General features: G+C 35.6%; 1 protein-coding gene across 7 annotated transcripts in view; it reads right to left on the bottom strand.

Annotated features, from left to right (window-relative positions):
* The window catches only part of ROBO1 (roundabout guidance receptor 1), a 618,408-nt gene that overhangs the window by 238,657 nt on the left and 357,324 nt on the right, over positions 1–22,427 (bottom strand). For all 7 annotated transcript variants that reach the window (XM_069870168.1, XM_069870199.1, XM_069870188.1 and 4 more), the window contains one exon: positions 16,465–16,791. In XM_069870168.1, the coding sequence (XP_069726269.1) occupies positions 16,465–16,791 (327 nt within the window). The remainder of the gene's footprint in view (positions 1–16,464; positions 16,792–22,427) is intronic.

Here is a 22,427-nt window from a genome sequence, read left to right as displayed (position 1 = left end):
AACTTCCACTGTATATTCAAACATGCAAATGTTTGGCACACTGAATATTAAGGTTGTACATACACCTATCATTCTTCAAAGAGGGAACAATAACACTACAAAGACGTGTAGATAGGTAGCATTAATATTGGGGATATGAATTTCTTTATACTTATTCACATTTGTACCAGTGGTTCACAAATAAAAGGACAGACCAGTGCTGACCACTCCAAAAAACACAGAGAAGGAAGTAACTAGGGTGTTTTTGCTAAGCATCTAAAAATGAAGAAATATCTGCATTACTTAGCTTGTTAAACGCTGGCTTATGCTATCAAAATTGCTACTTAAGGAAACTTCCTGTCAACTTGCCACATAACAGAGCTGGTTATGGCCCACCCAGAGTAACAAGCAGTCAATAGATCTGAGATACAATATACTACTACCTCTGTAATTAGTATTATCCTAGTGATGTATATGATGAAAAAAGCATAACAGTTGAATTCAACTTTAGTGTAGATACAGCCTCCGTTCTTAGTTAATTTATTTTTATTTCTTTCAAATATTTCAGATTAAACTAAGACCTAGTTTGTAACCTTTGTACCAGTCTATTTATACAGACTAATTTAAAAGAGATCACTTCATGGAGAGTTAAACCCCAGTTTGGGGAACAAAAATCTGTAAAGAAAGAAAAATAGCAAATGAAAGTGATGTTAAAGGAAGCTTAATTTCTTGGGATAACTAGGTCTTCAGTAGAGGAATGAAAAATGGTAATAGTAATAGAGATTAACAGCTCTTTTACTGGAAGCATGCCCAAGGCTCAAGTAAAAGCTGTGTAGAAGATTCCGTGGATAAAATGCAAATATTCTTCACATCATTAAAATAAATTAAATTGTTCCAAAATCAGTGTTTCTGATGCTTAACTAAAGCAGGAGGTGGGGGACGACACACACAACCAAACCAAACAAAATACCGTATTGCTGTTCCTGCTTAAGCAAATAATTGCAGAGTTTGTGGATTTTCCTATTAAAAAAAAAAAAATCAAGCTTTATCTCCACTCACTAACAGAAAGGCATGCCTGCATAATTAAACGACTGCACATAAATCAGCTTTGTCCTCAAGTTTTTGTACTTCATCCTGTACTAGAATCCCAATATGATGAAAAGTAAGATTCCTTGCCTTCATAAAATTTTCATGATGTTAAGGAACAGTCAAAGGAGACTCATGTTAAATTCCCTCCAAAATCTTCCTAACAGTCTATCCAGAACTGGAGGGATTTGGCCTCTGCTCAAAACAGGAAAAAATTCAGGTGCCTACAATAAAGCCAGCTTTCCCCAGGACACACACAGATGCTGGTACTGTACATAAATATTTACACAAATAACTAAATGTCTCACTTTAAAACAGAAAATTTCCAAAATAATCTCCAAGTCCTATAAGAGAAGGGAAGCCTGAAGAAGTTGCACCAGTCACAAGACTGCAATTATGCAAAAAAAACTTTGTAAACAAAAATCTCTTGAACCTTTACTGGAATGAAAGGCCCATATAACCTCTACATCCTACCATCATATTTATCAAAAGTGTGCTCAGAAGGCATTCATGTATTTTTATCATCTTAATCATAACTGAAATTACATGCTTAACAATCTTTATAAAAAAGTTTACTACTTTAACAAAAGAAATCATGCTACCTTATATTTTATTACCATCACAAAGAAAAAAATTAGCTTCCCATCACCATAAACCTTACTTCTCCCCACCACAGCAAAACACATCTGTCAGCATGAACTTTATTTCTACCCATAAAAAAGGGCGAGGGTTTCAGACAGTATTTTCCAATGTATTTTGGATAAAATCCTCTTTCATAAAGAGTATTTCTTTCTCTCTAACTAGACCTAGCATAAAACTACTCCTTCCAAGTTCTTCTTATAGAAGCTCTCTCATTTCTGAAGACACCTTGAAGAAGGTGAAATCTGTAACATTTCCCAGTCAGTGCCTTAAATATAGCAACAAAATCTGCTGTAACTTTTTATAGCATCCATATTACTTCCTTTACAGTTGATACAATAAATCTAAGATAAAAAAAAAAAAACACACAGGCTCATAAAAGATCTTTATTGCATGTAATAATTCGAAATATATTTTGTATTTTATTTGTTAAGGTTGGCTTTCTCTGTGTATTAAGTTGACAGAGATTCAAACAACATACCTAATGCAGAATTTTTATTTCAAGTGACATACATAAGAAACCTATATAATACACACAAATACGTTTAACTAAATGGACATTTTCAAAACAAGATGCTAGAATACATCTTATTGAAAAGGATCAGCACAAGAGATGTTATCTATGTATGTTATCTGAAGTTAAAACGTTTATTTCTAAAAGCAGTTGAAACTATGTGAACGCTGATATACCTTAACATTCTGTTCACCTGTTTTGCTTCCACTTGCAAATAATAAAAACAATGTAACTTGTTCCAAAATTTGACACTCCGCGATGCTTAAAATAAAACCGACCTGAGGAGCCAATCTGTGATTCATTGCCACAAATCATCTTAGTCAAAGTAATACCCTTTAAGGGAAGTAATTCAATTAAATATGAAGACAAAACCTCAAGTGTTTGCAGTCAGGAGTAAAGAGATCTCTACTCTTAATTTACCTTTCCATGCTTCATGTCTCAGCCGTAGTACAATGGTGAATACAGGGCAAACACATACTGGTGGGAACAATCCCCTTCTGCTTTCACAGAGGAGGAAGTTACTGAACTCCAGAGAGACCCTCACACAATTTAAAAAATCATAAATCTTTATAAATCATGGACAATGTTTTAACAGGCTTGGAGAAATCCTTTAACAGCAGCTTTCTCAGTTTGTTGTGCATAACCACTTATTCTCAACTGTTCCCTGCTCTCTTGGTGGTGTATGGAGTTACAAGATGCTACTGAGATGAATTACAGGCAGAGACAGTAAGCAAAGTCTGGTGAATTTTTAATAACTTCAGATGCTGACCACAGATCAATTCAAACTTTCTATTCCCCTCTTTAAGCATAAGGATATGCACAGAGCTTCATCCAGTCTTGTGTATAACCAGCTCACTTCAATACAGAAATATTTCAAGTAAATGTCAAAAAAACCAAAAGACAAATCAAACACAAAACGAATAACCTAAAAATGCACAACTTCTCATTTCAGTAGAATATTATACAAGGAGTTTGTTTCTAATGGAAGAAAAGCATATTGAAACTACTGTTTTCTGACAAGTTATGTTTCTGAAGTTTCAACTGCAGTTCTGTTCCACCCTTTCTCCTACTTCTCTTGCATTCACCGAGTTGTGTACTATATGAATAAACACATATTTCTTCAATACATGAATGTTACTTAGGAAAGCCAAACAGTGAATAGCAAATCACACTTTCTCATCCTCTGACTTCCCTTACTGTGACCTTAATTGAAGAATAAATTACAGTAATGAAATAAACTTCAGTGCTGCTTTTCAGAGCAGTATGAAAGCCAAGGTACAGCAGAATTAGTGATGTTTAACATATTGATTTACTTTGTAGGCACAAAACTCGTTAGACTTTCTTCAATGCTGTAGCTGCGGTCAGGGCAGTATGCACGTGCATAGCTTCTTTAAGACAGAATCCTGCCTCTATCTTCATGTAAATATGGTATTAATTGGAATTTCTATATAGTGCAAGTGCCTTGTAGCCTTAAGTCATATCTTAACATTGGCCCTAAAACTATACTAGGTTAAGCAACAGTCCCACATATATCAAGCTTTTCAAATTTGGAATAATTAGTGCTACTGTCTTCTGAGCCCTTTTCAACTTCTAAATATCCTTTTTTCATGTGTGTGTGGACTCAGCATTCCAATAATGGTCTCACTGATGATTTGCCTTACATCATGTTCCTTCTTGCATTTCCGAGCACAACTTGGAAAAAATCTTGTTGGATTTTCTAACGTGATTCCAGGTCCTTTTCAGTTTCACTGCCTTAGAGAGCATAGTTCCATAATGCTAAACTTCTGAACATACACTTACTGTGCATAGATATACAATGTGGCATTTTAGTGCAAAAAAAGTACTTGCCAAGCCATACAGTTCTAACGTGCTTCACCGCTCCTTGTTTATCTGTCAAGATTGGTCTTATGTGTAAATCCTATAAGTTGTGACTAATGATTATCAGGTAAATACATTCCGTGCTATGTACTTCTAATACTTCAGTAAATCTTTCCACATATATTTATAAACTTTTTTTTTTATGTGTGTGTGTTTATAGGAAATGGTCACTGCTTTATTCTTTATATAAACTAGTCAGACAATTTGAAGAAAAGTAAATCAGTTTTTCACCATTAGTTTACATTGCTCATCTATGGATAAGCTCTCCTTACACTCATCCAACATTTTACGAAGACTGGTTTAAATCAAGTTTCTTTTTTGTCATAATTGAAGTCAGGAAAAGATTAAACTTACTTTCTTCTTTCCAGTAACAAAATGTTTAAATGATGACAGCATAGAGAAGGAGCAAAACCAGGGACTGTGACTCCTAATTACAGCTCCCATTTTCCACTCTCTTAACTTTGAAGTTCTGCATCTATTCCATGACATAAAGCAGAAATATGCATGAGTTGCAATTCTTCCTCTAGAACAGGAAAACTACCTGACAGCCTAAAGGTTGTATCCAGCCCCCACAAGACAGTTTTACCTGGCAGCCACAATGGCCTATACCAAGAGTGCATATAGAATCACAGGTTGGGTTGGAAGCGACCTTAAAGATCACCTAGTTCCCCAACCCCCTGCCATGGACAGGGACGCTTCCCACTAGACCAGGCTGCCCAAGGCTCCATCCAACCTGGCGCTGAACACCTCCAAGATGGGGCAGCCACAACCTCCCTGGGCAACCTGAGCCAGTGTCTCACCACTCTCATGGTGAAGACTTGAGACATTCCTTATATCAAGTCTAAATCTGCCGCTCTCCAGTTTATACCCGTTCCCCCTTATCCTATCACCACAAGACTTTATGATTAGTCCCTTTCCAGCTTTCTTGTCCACCCCTTTTTTATTTATTTTTTTTTTATCCCCAGCCCTCCTACCACATCCTGTATCACACTAAAAACTTTGCTTAGCCTGCAGAAGAGCAAGAAAGAAAAAAAAGACTGAGAAGAAGTAGGGAGTGGGAGGAACAAAGGAGCGTGGGTGATGGCTGATAGGCTAAAAATGGAAGTGTAACCATTCTAGCACTTCCCCACCTTCCTCCATCACCTATATGGAGAGCAGCTAGCACGGAGGTGAGCTGGAGGCAGGCTGGGTCCTTTGTATGGTCTCCCACAAACTGGAGGAGGGGTCACTTCCTGCTGTAATGACCCAGACAACCACGCCTGGGTCTGGAGCCCACAAGCCTTTTGTAACAGGCTTTGAAGAGGTAGGTTAGCTAGATGTGCTAGATAATTAGGTTAGACCGGGTGTGAACCAGTGCCCCAAGAACCATTACAAACAGATGACAGAAAGGCAGCACCATTCCTGCATGGGACCTACAATATCTCCAAAAGGAGGTCACACTGCTGGAACAGAGAAACAGTCTGGATGTTTCTGGGTCCTCTTCGCATCCATAATGTACTAAATTGAAGGGGCTAAACTGTACTTTATAGGCTTTCCCTGAGCATAGGTGAAATCAAAATCAATGACACTCACCTGCTTCTGCAAAAGCAGGCCCAAGTCCAGGAGGAACACACTAAACTGGAGTCAGAAAAATAAGTGTACCTGTTCCAGGCTCTCCAGCGCCTTTCACAGCACCTATATTGTTAGGATTTCTCTCTTGTACCTACCTTTCCCACTCTGCACAACGGAGGGTTAAACATACAATCAACTCGATATATTCAGCTGATCCATGAGCAGCTGGCAGGGGGTGGAGGTGGGGGAAGGGAGAAAAATGTTGTCCATAATCATAAGGAATCAGCAATCCAGGCTCTTGAGGAACAGAAGGAAAATTTCCTTCCTTTCCTTCTTCAATACAAGGAAAACTGAAAATTACACGCTAAAACCCCAAAATTTATACCCCAGCACCACCTAAAAGGGATTTTTTTTTTTTTAACATTTCAAAGGACTTATAAAGTTATTCACAATCGGTGCTAAGAATAATTATGAAATATTTCAAAAAGTCCTTGGAGTGATGAAGAGCAGTCCTGTGAGGAACCATGTAACAGTGGGCAAGTTCCCATTCTCTCCATGACTGACAGACATTTTTGTGACCATCTGAGACCAAAATCTAATTTCTTCCTGCCTCAGTTTTTCTGTGTAGAGAACAGCAACAGTAAGACTTCCCTTTTTCCCCCAAGCATGACTACATCTGAACATTTACAAAATGCTTTTAAAATCTTGATTTGAAATACCTACATAAAAAAAACCCAGAAGAGCGTGGACTTGCTTTTCAGGGTGTTCTTACAACAAAGAACACCACAAAGCAATGGTAGGATACCAAAATCAAAGTATATGCAGTGATTCTCTTCCTTCTGTACACTGACATTATTTACTAAAATTAGCTGGCTTTTATGATTTCATTATTTTATTATTTTTTCTGCATTTTTGGAATATATTATGACTCCTTTTCATTTTAAAGACTAATTTATTCAGTTAGAATTTTAAAATTAAGTTATTTGCAATGTGTACCATTAAACTTTTAATTAACATCAAATGACTGGCTCAGCCCATTAATAGTGAAGATGTTTCATACTGAGGATATTTTTATTATTTTTATTTTACCAGCTAATGTCATGATGGCAGTTTTGAATATTTCATTGTCTATCTCTTCAATAATTATTAATACAAGTCTAGAACACCTTACTTTATAAAGAAACTGTGCTATCATACCACATATGTTGCCAGAAATGCTGTGTGATGCCTATTTATGAAAGGACAGATCACAGAATCACAGAATAACCAGGTTGGAAGAGACCCACCGGATCATCGAGTCCAACTGCAATTTATGTTTATAGGGAAATCAGTACATAGGTAAGTTTTCATCTATTTTGAAGAAAAATTGAACAGTTAATAAACCAAAACCATAGTTATTAGAAAGAATAGTTCAGAAAAAGACAGTTTGCTAAGATATTTTATAAAACTCACATTATCAGTGAAGCCTTTCCTGTTTTAAAACCTTGCCACAGACTACACCAAAGAACTAATTCCCCTAATAAAACTGGAGCCAAACAAATTATCTTTAGATAAAGATGTCTACAAGAGAGACTTGCTAGTGTCTGACAAAAAACCTAGAGTGCCTAAGAGCAGCATGGTATTCAAAGAATCTGCTTAATTATTGCCATCTTCTTCTTGGGTCATTTTTAGTCTAAATATTCTATATGCTTTACAGTGAACAAAATTACCACTTTTTTTTTTTCTTTTTTTTCCCCATCAGAGAAACCCTCAAGTTTTCATAAAATAGTCTATCTGTACTATAATTGTTGCATAAGGATCAAGCATTGAGCTAAATACCAGGCTTTTAACACTGAACAGTTTCTGCCAGTAAAGCATTTACTAATAGAAATAGAAACAAGAACAAAGCAACCAAGAAGGCCTTTGCATCTGGAAATGGTTACAGAAACTCAGAAACTAAAATGGTAACTGTGTATAAAGTAGCTAAATAACCCTAGCAGACATTTTATTACAAAAACTCAAACAAAAAAATCCAAAAAAAACCCCAAAAAAACCCCAACAAGAGTTAGAAAAGGCTATTCACACTTTTGGCCCTTTTTAAAAAATTTGAAATATATTTTAAAGATGCAAATTAATAATAATAATAAAAAAAAAATCTCATTTTCAGTGTTTTTTCCCACTTTACTATGAAATTTTGGAACTGATTTATAGTATGCGTATAGGTAAAATATTAAATATCAGTCAAGCCAGCTCTAGCACACCGCTCCCCTCCAACCACTTTTGATAGCATAGAAGCACAAAGAAGCCCAATAGAGAGTCCACATGTGTTTAATCTTTGATTAATTGAACAAAAACTAAGCACCTCCAGACGTATTTCTTTTAATCATGGGAAAGATATCTTTTTGGTTGCCTTGCTAGTAGGAGAGACTCCGCAGATGTCTGTCTGGTCTAAAGGGAATTTCTGTTTCTCTGGAGAAAACAGTTTAAATAGGAGAGAAGCAGCCATATGCTGACTATGCACTGCTTAACAGATGACGTAGAGAAGCATCTACTACCACAGGGAGTAGAACAGGGCAGCTTTCAAATTAAATTTCTTTCAAACTCAAAGCAATCAGCTGAAATCAATTTACATACAGGATGCAAGTTAAGTCAGACAGTTCTCATCAAAACTGCTCACAGACACAAAGATGCAAATCTGCATTTGTCAGCACTATGAGTTTTAAGAAAGGATTTAACATGGTGACAGTAAAAAGGAAGAAAATAATTCCTTCACAATTTTATATACAGCTGATAATTTTGTTTTCTGGAGAATGACGATTCAAAACAATAATATGAATAATAATAATGAAATATCTCATTGATATGTAATATTTGCCAAAGGTTCTAAATTCATACAGAACTGGCACAATGCAAATTTAACTGCAAATTTAACTCAGAAGCAACGCTTCCAGTACTTCAGGAAAACATGTTTTAAAATATAGGATTGTGAGGAAAAAAGCATTAGAACAAACAATGGATGAAGATTACTAGCCAGCATTTTATTTGACTAACTTTATTCTTTTTCCTATATCCTTTTGCCTACAGGCCTAAGATCTACATTATCATATAGGAAATGTGATCACTAATAAAATTAGGAATGATCACTTTCACTTCATCCAGTTTTACCAACAAGCTGTGGGGGAAGTGAAGAGGGTAGGGAAGGAGGAAGGCTTGGGGCACATGGTGATGTTGTGGAGACCAGAATTTAAACCAGAAACCGGAGCAAAAAAATATTAGACATCTGTTAGTTGAAAACCACATTTAAAAACTCCCTTGGACCAGAGGAAACTCATCAACAGATAAAAAAGAAGAGACAGACAGTGTTCCCAATTCATTTGATAACTTCCACCAAGGAGCTCTCTGAACTGTGCTTGAGGCTTTATCTTTCACGGCCTACAGATGTACAGGCTTGAGATGTATCAAACAGCACATTACCTAACACCATGAAAGGCAAGGAGAGTAAGTAACAGAGACTGAAGACACACTGTAGTATCAAAACCTCTATTTCTTTCTTCGTATGATCAGGATGCCTACCTTTATTGGTATTTATACTTGATGTTAACACTCTGAATTGTCTTCCACAGAGTTCTGAATAGCAATAGCAAAACTAAGGAGAGCCTTGGTATCAGTTCACAATGTTGGCTGAATTCAGAAAAATCACTTACACATAGACGTCTGTCTCAGGCTCACAGTTGGAAAGCCAGGGTCCTGCAATCCTGAACCAATCCTGAACCATTTAAAATATTTTTCTATGAAACTAATGACCAGTGAGTCAAAATCTACAAGGCACAGCTTTCACCTTGTTCTGAGAAGGAACTTCTGCAATTTTGGTTCAAGGTTTCAGATAATATTTTACCATCAAGGTTGCCATTCCACAGAAAAACTGCCAGCACATTCTTTGATTTATGAATTTGCTGAGCTGCACAGCAATTTCTGGCAGGACTACAAAACACATAATTTCCTTGATCATCCATCCCAGCATAGTAACATCCTAAAATAGTCATTAGCTTAAGAATAATCAGTATAGTCACAGTACCATAACCAATCAAGAACTCTGTTGGCTAAAGGCATCCTAATTTCCTCTGCTCTGCGCAGTTTCTGGGAAGACACAAATATGTAAGAACAGCTTTCTTGGGCTGGACAAAGTGCTCTTGTAGCCTATTATTTTGCCCTGACCTTGACAGTAGAAAGTAATTGTAATGAATGGGAATCTTTTATTTACATGCTTCGTTTTCACAGTAGCTGTGTAAGTCTCTTATCTATCAGCATCTGGAAAAAGCTTTTATTTGTTGTATCAGTATCATTGTTATCTGCTAACAATAACACTGACCTGTAAACTACTTTCAGCACAGAATTAGCTATAATGCTCAAATATGTTGACACGCATCCTCAATAAAATCCTCTTATTCTCCTTCCAAAATAATTGAATCTTAGCACTTCAGATGTAGTATGAAGGATACAAGCAGGAAGGACTTCCAAACATCTCCACAACCAAAATCCTTAAACACTAATTTTACAACTGCAGACTATACAAGCTTCAGATCTTTAAAAACTACTCTTACATATTCCCAAATACATACAAGTTGTATTTTAGATAATACACATAACAATTTACCTTTAAGAAAACATTTAGAAATTACTACAAAATTAAGTTCTACCATACCAAACTATCAGTGAGGTAACACGTTTAAGTTATGGTATTTCTAGTCAAGCTTTGGTGTTTTGGTTTTCTGTGGTTTATTGTGTTTTAAATCTGTATATCATTTTATTCCTCACTGCACAAATTAACCTTGTACCCTCTCTACAGCATGAGCATCCAGTAACTCTGATAAGGCACATTCCTTATTTTATTCATTCATAGAATCATAGAATCATAGAATAACCAGGTTGGAAGAGACCCACCAGATGATCGAGTCCAACCATTCATTTCACGAGTACAGACAAGACCAAACAATACTAAAAAAAGTAACTCTTCTTTTTGTCTACTTCACCATCCTCACAAAGGGGGGCATCCACATGAAGAAACTTAGTCTTTGAACAAAATGATTAATGAAAAACTTAAAAAAGACAGACCTTTTGGGATATTTTAAAACCAACTGCATACTTGAAACTAAAACCATCCACAAACCTTTTATGAGACTGCCAAATAAAACTGTAATCAACATAAATAGCACACATTTGCCATACACAGGCTTTCACTATATCTTGCTGCAAAGTACGGCATACAGCTTCCAAGTGCAGCAAATCAGTTTTTCCTAGTAGGAACCTCTGTACCAGCATACTTTGAAACCTATCATCCATCCTCAGCAGCCTACAAACTGAGGGGAGACTCTCTTACCAAAGAATTTATTGTGGTACATTCACTGCTGCCAACGAAGTTCAGAAAAAAGATCCAGAATCTATGGTAGAAGAAGAGAAGCGATAAAAATATAATATAAACTAAAATAAATAAATAAGACCTGCTTTTGATTTGGCATGAAAACATTTTCTTCCAAGCAAATCCCCATGCAACTAACTAAATCTTGGCTATCTTCACTATAGCAGTGCTTGTTTCGGATCCTACATAACAAATTTGATCTCAAAAAAATCAATGTGGAGACAACGTCTCTAAAGCTAAGAGAGTTTCAATTTATACACACTTTCTGCACAAATGGAAACAATTTTAAACGCATCAGTACTTCTAAAAGAAATGTTTGAGTTATTGTATATCATCAAACTAAGCATGATTTCTTCTGATATGTTTATCAAGCACTAAATGGAAGCTGCAGCGTGCACAATAGCGTGTCTACTGGCTGCAAAGAGGATGCAGAGCAAAGTGATCATGAGTTAAAACTGAGTTAATAAGCCTTTTAGTGGTACTATGGATCATGGCTCTAGTAGCAACAGTACTACAACAAGGGAGAGGGGCAGCCCTCCCCATGACAAAGAGAGAAAATATCGTATTAAAAACTAGCAAAAGATACAATAAGGAACACTGAAAGGTATTTAAAAAGCTAAGAATACTTTTTTTTCCTGAACTGATGAAGTAAGAATGGTAAAAGAGCATGCAGATGAAAAAGGTGATGGGATTTGAAGGTAAATGTGTTCATTAAAATTCGTCTCCAAAATGAAATTATAACATACTCAACACTAAAGATTTAATGTAGGTCAAATAGCATACAGAGCTTGCAGTTGTTGTGTGTTGTTTTATGATTCATAACATTTTGCATTAAAAACAAAATGCCAAATTTCTTAAATGCCTCTATTAAAAACAACAAAGATTTTTTTTTTCCATGGAAGGCATGGACAAATACACATTCCCAAATCTTGACCTTTATTCTCTTCTACACCTTCTTTAACCTTCCTGTTGCTTTGTCCATGTTCCACTATGCACAAATGTGCACACATGAGCATACATACGCCCAAGTAACAACTTCTCCCTCTGCCTTCTGTGGCCACATGACCTCACTTGAAGCTATTTCAGCTAAATCTTCAAGTGTGAACCTTACTAAAATAATCATTTTTGCTATCAGTTTCAGTAACTACCAGTTCACCAATCAGTAGAAGCAGCTGAATAACCTATTGCCCAGGAGAGAATTGCAAAGGCCACCTTCCAGTTTGCTAATGGGTACCTTTCCACTTTTCCAAAACTACTACTTCTCTGCTGCGAGAAATGACTTTTGTTTCCCAACTCTTTACGTGATAGACAAAACAGTCTTCAGCCCTTACTCTGAGGATCCATTTGTGCTCCCACCCGTAAAAGCTGACATTTATAGAGACAATTACCTAGTTTCGCTATGACAGGGACATGCCCTTTTTCACGTTCTTTAGGACCTTTCAGCACTGGAGAATGTGTCACTGGTAGGCAGTAATCCAAAACCAGTTACATTCCTCTAAAACAAAACACAGATTTAATTTAAGTAGGTCTCCAGTGATCAAAAGGCTCGGTTCAGGAAGTCAAGAGGAGGAAGGCAAATGGACCTGTAGCAGCCTACATCTGAAGGATGACTACAGACTGTTATCTGATTATCCCATCGCAGACCCTTTCTGGACTACCCTATTGAAACTTCACTGTGCTGCATGTTTGAACACATACAGCAAGTCTCCATTTCAGAATTTTTGTGGGGATAGCATTTCAAATAAAGACAGAACCCGTCGACTAAAAAAAGCCACAAAAATACCCGAAAACCCAATTAAATGGGAGTTACAACTCTTTTTTAATTGATCTGTAATTCAGCTTTCTACAGAGTTCTTATTTATGCAAATTTATACCCTTCCCATTTATGAAGATAGATATTACAGATCTAAATTACACAGAAAATATCAGGTAATATTAATTTACAAAGCTATTTTGCACAGAGCTGTGCAGCTTAGAGTAGGTTTACTAGCCTCTCAAGTGTCTATGAGATCTTAATTCTTGAAATATCAAGTGGCTAGCTATTTGTTTTGTAAATTTACAGTCTCTGCAACATAATCAAACAAAATACAGTCAGTGGGGGTTCAAGCACTTGTTGTGTAGATTTAAGGTTCCACTCTTCACAAGCCAGAAGGATCATTCTGTCTTTAAGGCTTCCGGCAGGGGGACAGAGATGCAACACAATTTCAAGGAAATAACTGTAGGAACTGCAAGAAATGCAGCTGCAAATAATATCTATATATGTATATGTAAAATAACATTATGGAGAAGTTATAATAAATCCCCAATGTTATGAGTAGACACATGGGATCTTAAAACATTTTCGAAGTGTCAAATGAGGCAGAAACTTAATAAGAAACACTTAGTTCAATTTGCTGATAATAAATGGTATTTAAATAATGTTTGATTGCATTAATTGAAGACTACACTATCATGACTAAGATACATGTCAGTGGTAGAAAATGCAGTGTTCTTTGGATCAAATAGTAACTTGACCGATGTGTGCATACCAAGGAAAGACTAATGAACAGAAAGGAACAAAGCAGAGGGAAAACCTATTCTGCATTATTATGTTCTATGTTTTTTTTTCTCTCCTCCATTGTGGCTATCACATCTAATCCTATTTTTAACATTCTTAAAATACATATGTATTTAAGAAAATAAAACAGCTTTTAATATACTACACTTATGATTTTTTTTGTGGATTTGAAATCCCTCTACATTTCCTTCGTTGCAACTGTGGAATCTATGTACAGTGTACTCAAGAAGCACGTCCATCTTTTTTACACAGGCAACAAATTCTTCGTGGACGTTGTCAAAGATGAGCAAAAATATGTTTTAGAAAAAAATAAATATCTGCATGAAGGGATAATAGACACAAAAATTTTTTTTTAGTATTAACCTCAATCTGAAGTAAAAGCTACACTTTCACCAAACAGCGAAGGAACATGAAATTGAAGTAGTCACTATAAGAGGCGATGGAACATAATGCTGTGATGAATTCCCTATCACACTATGAAACAAACTGGTGCTAAAAGGAATGCTTCTTCCCACAAGAGCTAGCTGTTAACTGGCAAAAAATGCTTCTGTTTTCCATGTTTCACAAAATTTTTCTGGTTGAACTTGCAGCACCAAAGCACATAACCAAATGAGAGCTACTCTAAATTATCTTCTGTACTTGTGTAAACAGAAATCAAATAAATGCAGTTTTACTCTGTAAACATACAAAAAATAAACTATAACATAAGTATTTCTTAAACAGCAATTGTATATGACTATACGTATACAAATATAAATTCTGTGATGCTCAAAACAGGTGTACTGAGAAGCTAATCAAAACAGTTTACTGATTTTCAGCAATCCACTGTGAATGTAGCTACAGTTTATAATGCCAATGGCATTGCTATTATAATGTACAGATTTTTAATTTAACGCAAATTTATTCCACCAGCCTTCAACTCCTTCCTTGTTCTTTCCTTCTTTTGTAATATTTAAAGTGTTTTGGTGCTTTTGCATTGTCACATTACTCCCTTTTCTATTAAAATCTTAACATTCTTTGTTAAAATTCTTTGCTTATGATCTGCTGGTATACAATTAAAAGTGTATACCATTAGACCTTCAAATCATCTTTTACCCTTACAGCATCGTTCGTGCTTATTTTCTGACACTAGCCCTCAATATGAGAGTAATTTTCAGCTGGATTAACAATTTAACACTGTACTACTGTTAGGTAGTGTACATTTGAATCTCTTTAAGAAGATACTCATCTTTTATTTCTTTGCCTGGAGTTCTGGCAGAGGGTCTTACAAAAAAAAAATTGTGGCAATATCAGTATTTTGCATTCAGACCTTCGCAGTTAGACTCTACTGTAATCACACGAAGATGATTTTGAGGCAGGGAAGCAACAAACATATTTAGTAACTACATACCAGTTCAATTGATGCATGCCATAGTGTACCAACCACTGAAGTCTACTTCATGATGAAAAATTGTGGAAGAGAGAGAAACAGTATATGCATTTCCAACATTATTTCAAGGCACACTATCAACCACAAGAACATGAAATAAACACAACTGTCCATGTTTCTTTACTGCACAGACAGAATGTTAAAACTCATTTTAAGAATCAACAAGCAGTGCTGTAAAGTAAACAGCAACAATTAGATAAAAATCAAACTCTCTTCAGCATTAACACCTACTCAAAAATATACCTCTAAGATACTGGATATAACATTTTGGAGTAACCAGTGAACAGATAATTTAAACAGGTTATACATCTACTGGATAAGCATGCTTCCAGCTCGCCAGCACTAACAAGGGCACAGCATGTTTATAGATATTAATCATACGCATATACTGTGGTATATGTGATGCTCAAAATCCTTCTGGTGTAAGAAAGATTGAAGTCCTTGTGATTTTCTGTGAAGGTGAGTGAGTCTAGAAAAAGGGCTCAAGTCAATGCACAAATTTGTAGTCCGTTTCCTTTGCTTTCCATGAGAGTTAAATTCTTCTAAAGTTATACATCAACATGTTTATTTAACTTGTCTAAAAGCAGGAGCTTTGTTGGAGCTAGTAAGCAACAGAAATTGTTTAGGTAACAGAAATCAGTATTTTCAGAGTGACTCGTCCAGTTCTGGGCTAGATTTTCAATATGACACCAGATGAATGCATATAGATTACAGAGGAAACCCATAATAACAACTTGAAGTAGATAACTGACTTTTGAATTGCAAGGTTTCCTCTCATACTTCAGTACTCCAAAACTGATTTTTTTTTTGACCTACACTTGCCCCTCCATATCAATGCTTAAAGCCCTTTCATGAACACTCTCTTCCTTCAAAATAAGTTGAGTTTAAAGGGTATACAGGAAGAGATAAACATTACTACGTGATGTGAACATACTTGACTGCCCCTTCTGTTGGCCAAATACTTACAACTAGAGAGATGATTTATGGGCCACTTCTTTTATAGAAAAAAAAAAGAGTTTTTAAATCTGCCATTATTTCTTCTAGTGCTTGTTCGTGCAACAATTCCAATGCACCCTATTAGATCAAATCCTGGCTATCCTGCCTCCTATTACACATTGCATTTTGCACAGTTATCAGGAGAGGAAGAAACATCTGTAAATTGAAATCAAGTATACAAAACCTAACAAACATTAAGTAATTATATGTAAGCATAAAAGTAGTGACAAAATACAAAATTACTACATTTTTACAGTGATATGATACCTCCCTCTGATTATTTTCTATTTTCCTATCTTGGTATTAATAATAATTAACTGTATAATCCCTTCATTGCTTTTAAGTCAATGCTTCAGAGGTAGCTCATGCATTTCTTTATCTTCAAATAGCATCAAAGCAAGCGACTGTTACCAAAGAGTGAAAAAAAATGATGTACTTACTTGCCACCTCCAGTGACGCATTATGACTTACAGCTTCCCCAAGGTAATTCCTTGCCACACAGACATAAACCCCTTCATCTGGCCTACTCTTGCGTCCGTGGACTATGCGTAAAAAAAATAAAGATCCGCTAGGCAGCAGCATGCGGTGGGAACGCGGATCATCCTTGTCTGTTTCCACTCTTTCACCCCCCTTGTACCACTCAATGGTGGGAGTTGGCCGTCCTTCTGCTTTACAGTTTAAAGTTGCTGGTTCTCCTTTAGAAACAATTAGATCAGAAGGATGTTCAACAATTCGAGGTGGGAAATCTTCTTGTCGAAGACGAGAGCCTGCAAGATAAAAATGCAAAGTTTTCTTAGATCATTACCAAGTACAGTCACTGTGTTTTGCAATACAACTACTTAACCACTACCCTGTAGTATGGTGTTAAATAAGAATAGCTATTAATATTTTTTTTAAATGAGAATATTAAAACCCTCAAGCCTTAATGCATTTCATTTTGTGCAAGGTTCTTCTAAGTGAATACATTCAAAAGCATTTTTTCAACAGGTGACCTACATTAGTGGATTAAACTGCCATGTTCCTAAACCACATCCATTTTTATATCAATCCATTCATCTATATACATTAATAGATACCAGCATATGTATATATAGAAGTAGGAAAAACTAATCTTACAGATACTCTACAGACATCAGACCATCCCCACCAGCAATACTAGTATTGCTCTAATTTGTAACACAAAGTCACAGTCAACCTCATTTGACTTTGGAAGGCCCATTAATTCATACAACCTCTGCAGAGCAAGTCTAACTTTCCCAGTTCTCACGAAGTTTTTACTCCACTTGTACTATTGGCACTTTTTAGTCATTTGTTAAGCAGTACCACAGATGTATAAATGCACAGAGTGCCCAAGTACTTCTTACACCTCATGTCATGTAATTAAAAAAAAAATAACTTTTTTTAATGTGTCTAATCTGGAACTCTGATACAATGAGAGACAACAGTATCAGGTATAAAAGAAAGGTTACAAGCAAATAAGGTACTCATCTAGAAAAGCGTTCAACTTCAAACTACAAGCTGACAACTGGTATGAAGAAAATACTATAATAGTCTGGTAGACAAACTACAGAAGCATATGCCAAACAACTAGGTGCTCAAGAATTCGAAGTTAGGAATAAGCAGCTAGTAAAATTTTCAAGGTTTTAAATTGTTGACTCTATTTCAAATTATTGTTTTCTTTATTTCTGTCTTTCTTGATATACAACTTTGCCAAGGATAAAATTAGTCTCTTGGATCACTAATTCCTGATTAAAATTTTAGATGCCAATATTCTTTACTAACATTAATAGTACTGTTTTTAACAGCTGTGAAGCATCAGAAAGAACTAAGAAGACCTAACTGCAGGTTAATAGTCTATAAATTGGCATGGTATGGAAAAAGGGAACAAGAGTCCCAGAGACAGCTCTGATTTCAATACATACCACATGTGTGTGCATATAATAAGATTCCCAAATTATAAGAAATATTTCATCATTTATCTAATTTGCCAATTCCTGTCTGAAAGATTCTGTAGCACCCAAGGCAACCAAGTAATTATATTACATAATTTACTTCTATCTACAACTGCCCGTGACATAAAAACTAAAGTATAGGCAGACAGAACAGAAGAAACTCATGAATCCTTTGACTGGCTATACACCACTGTCCAGTCCAGCTCTGCACATCACTCCAAAGCCAGATTTTGAGCCACACCTCCTAGACATAGTGAACAGAGAGGAGACTTAAAAGTACAAGAAAAGAAAATTATGCCAGCCAGCACTGATGTGTTGCAGTAGCTACAAAAATCTCTAATATACTTCTGTTTGCCCTGAGAACAGACCTCAGTGATAGAGAAATGCTTGTCTACTCAACCTGAACTTTTACACAGCTTTTGCAAAAAGGCCCTCATTCAATAATGCTGCCCTCACAATTGCGGCGACCAATCTAAGATCTCTCCTACTAAGGTAAAGATGCCTAGGCAAGTGGCGAATCCCTTATATTGCTCACTTTACTCACTTATATAACTTATAAGAAATGGTACAAAACCCAAGGATTACCAAGTTAAAATCCATTGTTATAAGTCACACTGAGCTTGGATTTTTATATTTCCCATATGAAACACTTAAAGATGGCTAATAAAGATGGCTAATAATTGTTTTAAAAACCAAAAGTTTGCCCATACGCTAGTATGTATCACATTTGTATTTTCACAGCTTATATTAGTTAACCAGCAAACAACATTATACAAGCCTCCTATTGTTTATAGTCTGGGCCAGGCTGACAAAGAAATGAATTGCCATTTTCAGACATATTGTATGTACACTTTCCATACTGACATTCAAGCAACTATACACTAACTTCAAGTACTGTACAGAACAGAAGTATAAAGACTGACCTCTAAACTTGTTTGAAAACTAAGACTAAAAACTCCTAGGGGGAATAGGGATGGAAGTCCTGAGGAAACTCAAGGAATGCTCATATACTTTTAAAATTTCTTTGCTGGGTAACATTAGAGGACTTGAAATGACATAAATGTCCATTAATTTTTTTTTTTTAATCCTAGATAAAGTAACATTTCTGTAGAAAATTTTATAAAATTGATTGAAGCAGAAAGGTACAAAAGTTGCATGAGTACTTGACTGGCACATAGTAAGCATTAATCACAGATTCAGTCACAACTGCCTGAGGTGTATAATGGCCTTGACAACCAAGTTATAATCTTTCTACATAACTACACACTTCTATTTTCCTTTTTTTGTAGAAATCTTTTTTTCCTTTTTGCCTAGTTATTTAAGTTGCATTTACGCTTTATTGAGAAGAAGCAGCTTCAATTATCAACATAAATCTTACAGTGGGCACCAACCCTGTAATTTTCCTGTCAAAAATTCTTCCCAAGGGGATATTTGGTAAAAAAAAATAAAAAAAAAAAATAGAAGCAGAACACCTATTAGACGGTGGATCTGCCATTAAATATAGAACAGAGCTGCTTTCCCACCCCTCCTTCCTCCTCAAGATGAGAGCACTGGGATATAAGAACTAACTTACTTCTGTTCCCTGCTTTTATTATAATTCAAGTCTTTCATAAAAAGTCAACAGGATGCCACCAATTAAAGTATGCCATACTAATTACTTCATGCTGCTACTTAAAGGAACAATTATATGAAATCATGTTTCCAGTTTCTTAGACTGCACCACAACTATTTTTACAAGAATTCAAACACCAAAATAAGCAGATGTGAAGGTTCAAAGAAAGACAGCATTAAATGAATGATAAACTCGGAGGCAAGATTTGCCTTTATTCCCATCTTAAAACTTCCTGTTGGTAGAATATACAAATACCATGTACTGAAAATAGCAGGGAATATGTTTAAAGCTGCTGATATCAAAGTACAGCAAAGAACTGTGCTGTTCTCCTTTACAGGGGAAACAAAAAAAGTTATGTTCTATGGGAACAAAGAACTTCAAATTTGAACCATGCAGCCTAAGACTGTTATAAGTGAAGACTCTATCTACCGTTGATCCAAACTTCAGCTCAGATAGATACAATAAACCTGATTTCCCAGGATCTATATATCTAAATAATAATCTATCCTACAAAAATACTGCACAACAGACTGTGCCTTTAGCCAAGGGCCAAAAAGCCAGTATACTCTTGGCCTCATTTCTTTTCCATTTCACATGTAGAGCATTTAACATTGATTTTCCGAGCACAAGATCTCTGCCCTTTTCTTTCACTGAAACGCTTTATCCTGTAACACAAGATCTGCGTAACTGGCCTAATTGCTATCAAAGTTATTAGTAAAACACTAACAGGTTTAAAATCAGCGTTAGGTAATTCTTGCAAACAATTATACTTCATCAAAACTGAGTGTTCCTAATTTTCCAGTCTTTCCACAATGTATAATTTAACCTCTTTCAAAAACTTCTCAGAAAGTTGGAGGAATTGTTCTGTGATTTTGTTTATGTTGACTGGAAAGATGTTCTGTAACTCTTGCTCTAGCAGTTAGAAACCGTTCTCTTCTAATCCTTAGGCTAAACATATCTCTGAGTAGTAAAGACCTCAATTCTTCCTTTGCTTGAGCTGTCCTTTTCATCCAGATCTCTCCACACACTTCTTGGGATTCTATCCCTTTGCCATGTATATGGCAACCTTTTCCTTTCTTTAACATCCCCTTGGATTTTCTGTTCTCTTTGCCATCAAAAGCAACAAACTAATCTCATTTAGTTTTCCCCTCATAAGATGCACTCACCTCTTCCTTGTCTTAAATTCTAGTTTGAGTTCATCAGTTTTGAATGCGGAAGACCCAAACCATACACAGATAAGAGCAAGCAGAATTTGAATGCTACTTCAACCAGACACTGAAAAAACAATGTCACATCATCTTACAGGGGAAAAAGAAGTAAAGGAAAAAAATCAAAGTATTTTTCTGAACATAGCCTTTTCTGCTCAAAGACATGCAATGCAGCTAACCTAACCTATTGGGCTTATTTGTTTTCACAAATGGTTTTCAAGGGAAAAAAAAAGGATGAAGATCCATAGAGATCTTGTCCCATTCACTTTCTTTCTCTCAACTTTGGATTTTATTTTTTTTTTTAATATTCTTGCTCTTTGTATACTACCCTTGTATAACCTAAATAAAACATCCAATCTCCTGAGTTTTATAGCCTGCATGAAGAGTGCATATTATAAAACAACTATTTTGAAATTTCCTTTACAGGTGTTGCAGTCTTCCCTCAGTAATCAAAGACATGAAGTAATTAATGAAAGCTGTAATGCCTTTGGATTTTCCCAGAACAGCCAACTATGTAAGAACATAAATTTCACTTTTGAATTCTATTTTGCCATAAAACACACGATGCAAAATCAAATTTAGCATTTAACTGGTATTTCCGAAACACTTATTTGAGAATATCGTTGGTCATTGTATCACTTTGTACTCAATAATTCAGAGGGTTTTACTTATAACCACTGTTCATCTCTAACAACGGAGAATTGAACATATAGTCTAGAAAAAACAAAGTTAAATTTTTACCTAAATCCTGCTGTTCCTTTGCACAGTCATAACTGTGAACATTTCCATAACTACTTTAAAAGGATGTCACCTTTATTAACAAAAATGTCAAGCAACGGAGATGTTGTAGTCCTGCAAGTGAAGCGCAATTTGTACAGTAAGGAGAAAAATGAGTAGTAGGAATGTTACAGCACTGCTAAATCAGCTGATTAATGCCCACCCAGGTCTACAGGTTTATTGAAATGCATTTTAAGATGTGTTTAATGGTTCAAAATACTGGTATGGGAATAGGTCCACTTCTTGACAACAACCTAGATATGATAAAATGTGACAAGCAAGGCTCTCACTTTGGATCAGTAGTATCTGCAATTCCCCTGTGTTGCCTATGAAGAATAACATCTCCATTTCTTTTTCTAAGCACAAAATGGAAAACAGGTGAGCAAGATATAACTAAAAAGAAAAGCACTGAACATTAACTGAACATTCCTACCTTGAAAAAAAAAAAAAAACCCAAAAACTTTGATGTTCCCTGAAAAAGACATTGTTCTTTTTTCAGTTTACACCATTACATCAATGAAACCTTTTGTTTCCCTCCTTTAATTGCTATTGGAGCTCCTATTCCTAATGAGAGATTAAGTTACTAATAAATCTTTTTTTGTTATTTGAATAACTAAGGGATTCTTTTTTTTCTGTAAAGCAAGTTGTATTTCAAATACAAACCCTGATTGTAAAATATAAAAAGAAATTTTGAGCCATGGCTTTTAAAATCAAGTTGTAGGTACCCACAAAACATTTTTCCCACTTAGAAGAATAATCTTAAAGTATTTTATGTTGCTAAGACACCATGAATTACAACATTTTTGTCACGGCTACCACACTATCAAGAGATGTCAGAAACCAGTAATTTATTG

Source organism: Phaenicophaeus curvirostris, chromosome 1 (genome assembly GCF_032191515.1).
Source record: "Phaenicophaeus curvirostris isolate KB17595 chromosome 1, BPBGC_Pcur_1.0, whole genome shotgun sequence".
In the NCBI taxonomy this organism is placed as follows: Eukaryota; Metazoa; Chordata; class Aves; order Cuculiformes; family Cuculidae; genus Phaenicophaeus; species Phaenicophaeus curvirostris.
The sequence above is the reverse complement of the archived record's forward strand: the minus strand, read 5'-3'. Positions and strand labels throughout refer to the sequence as shown.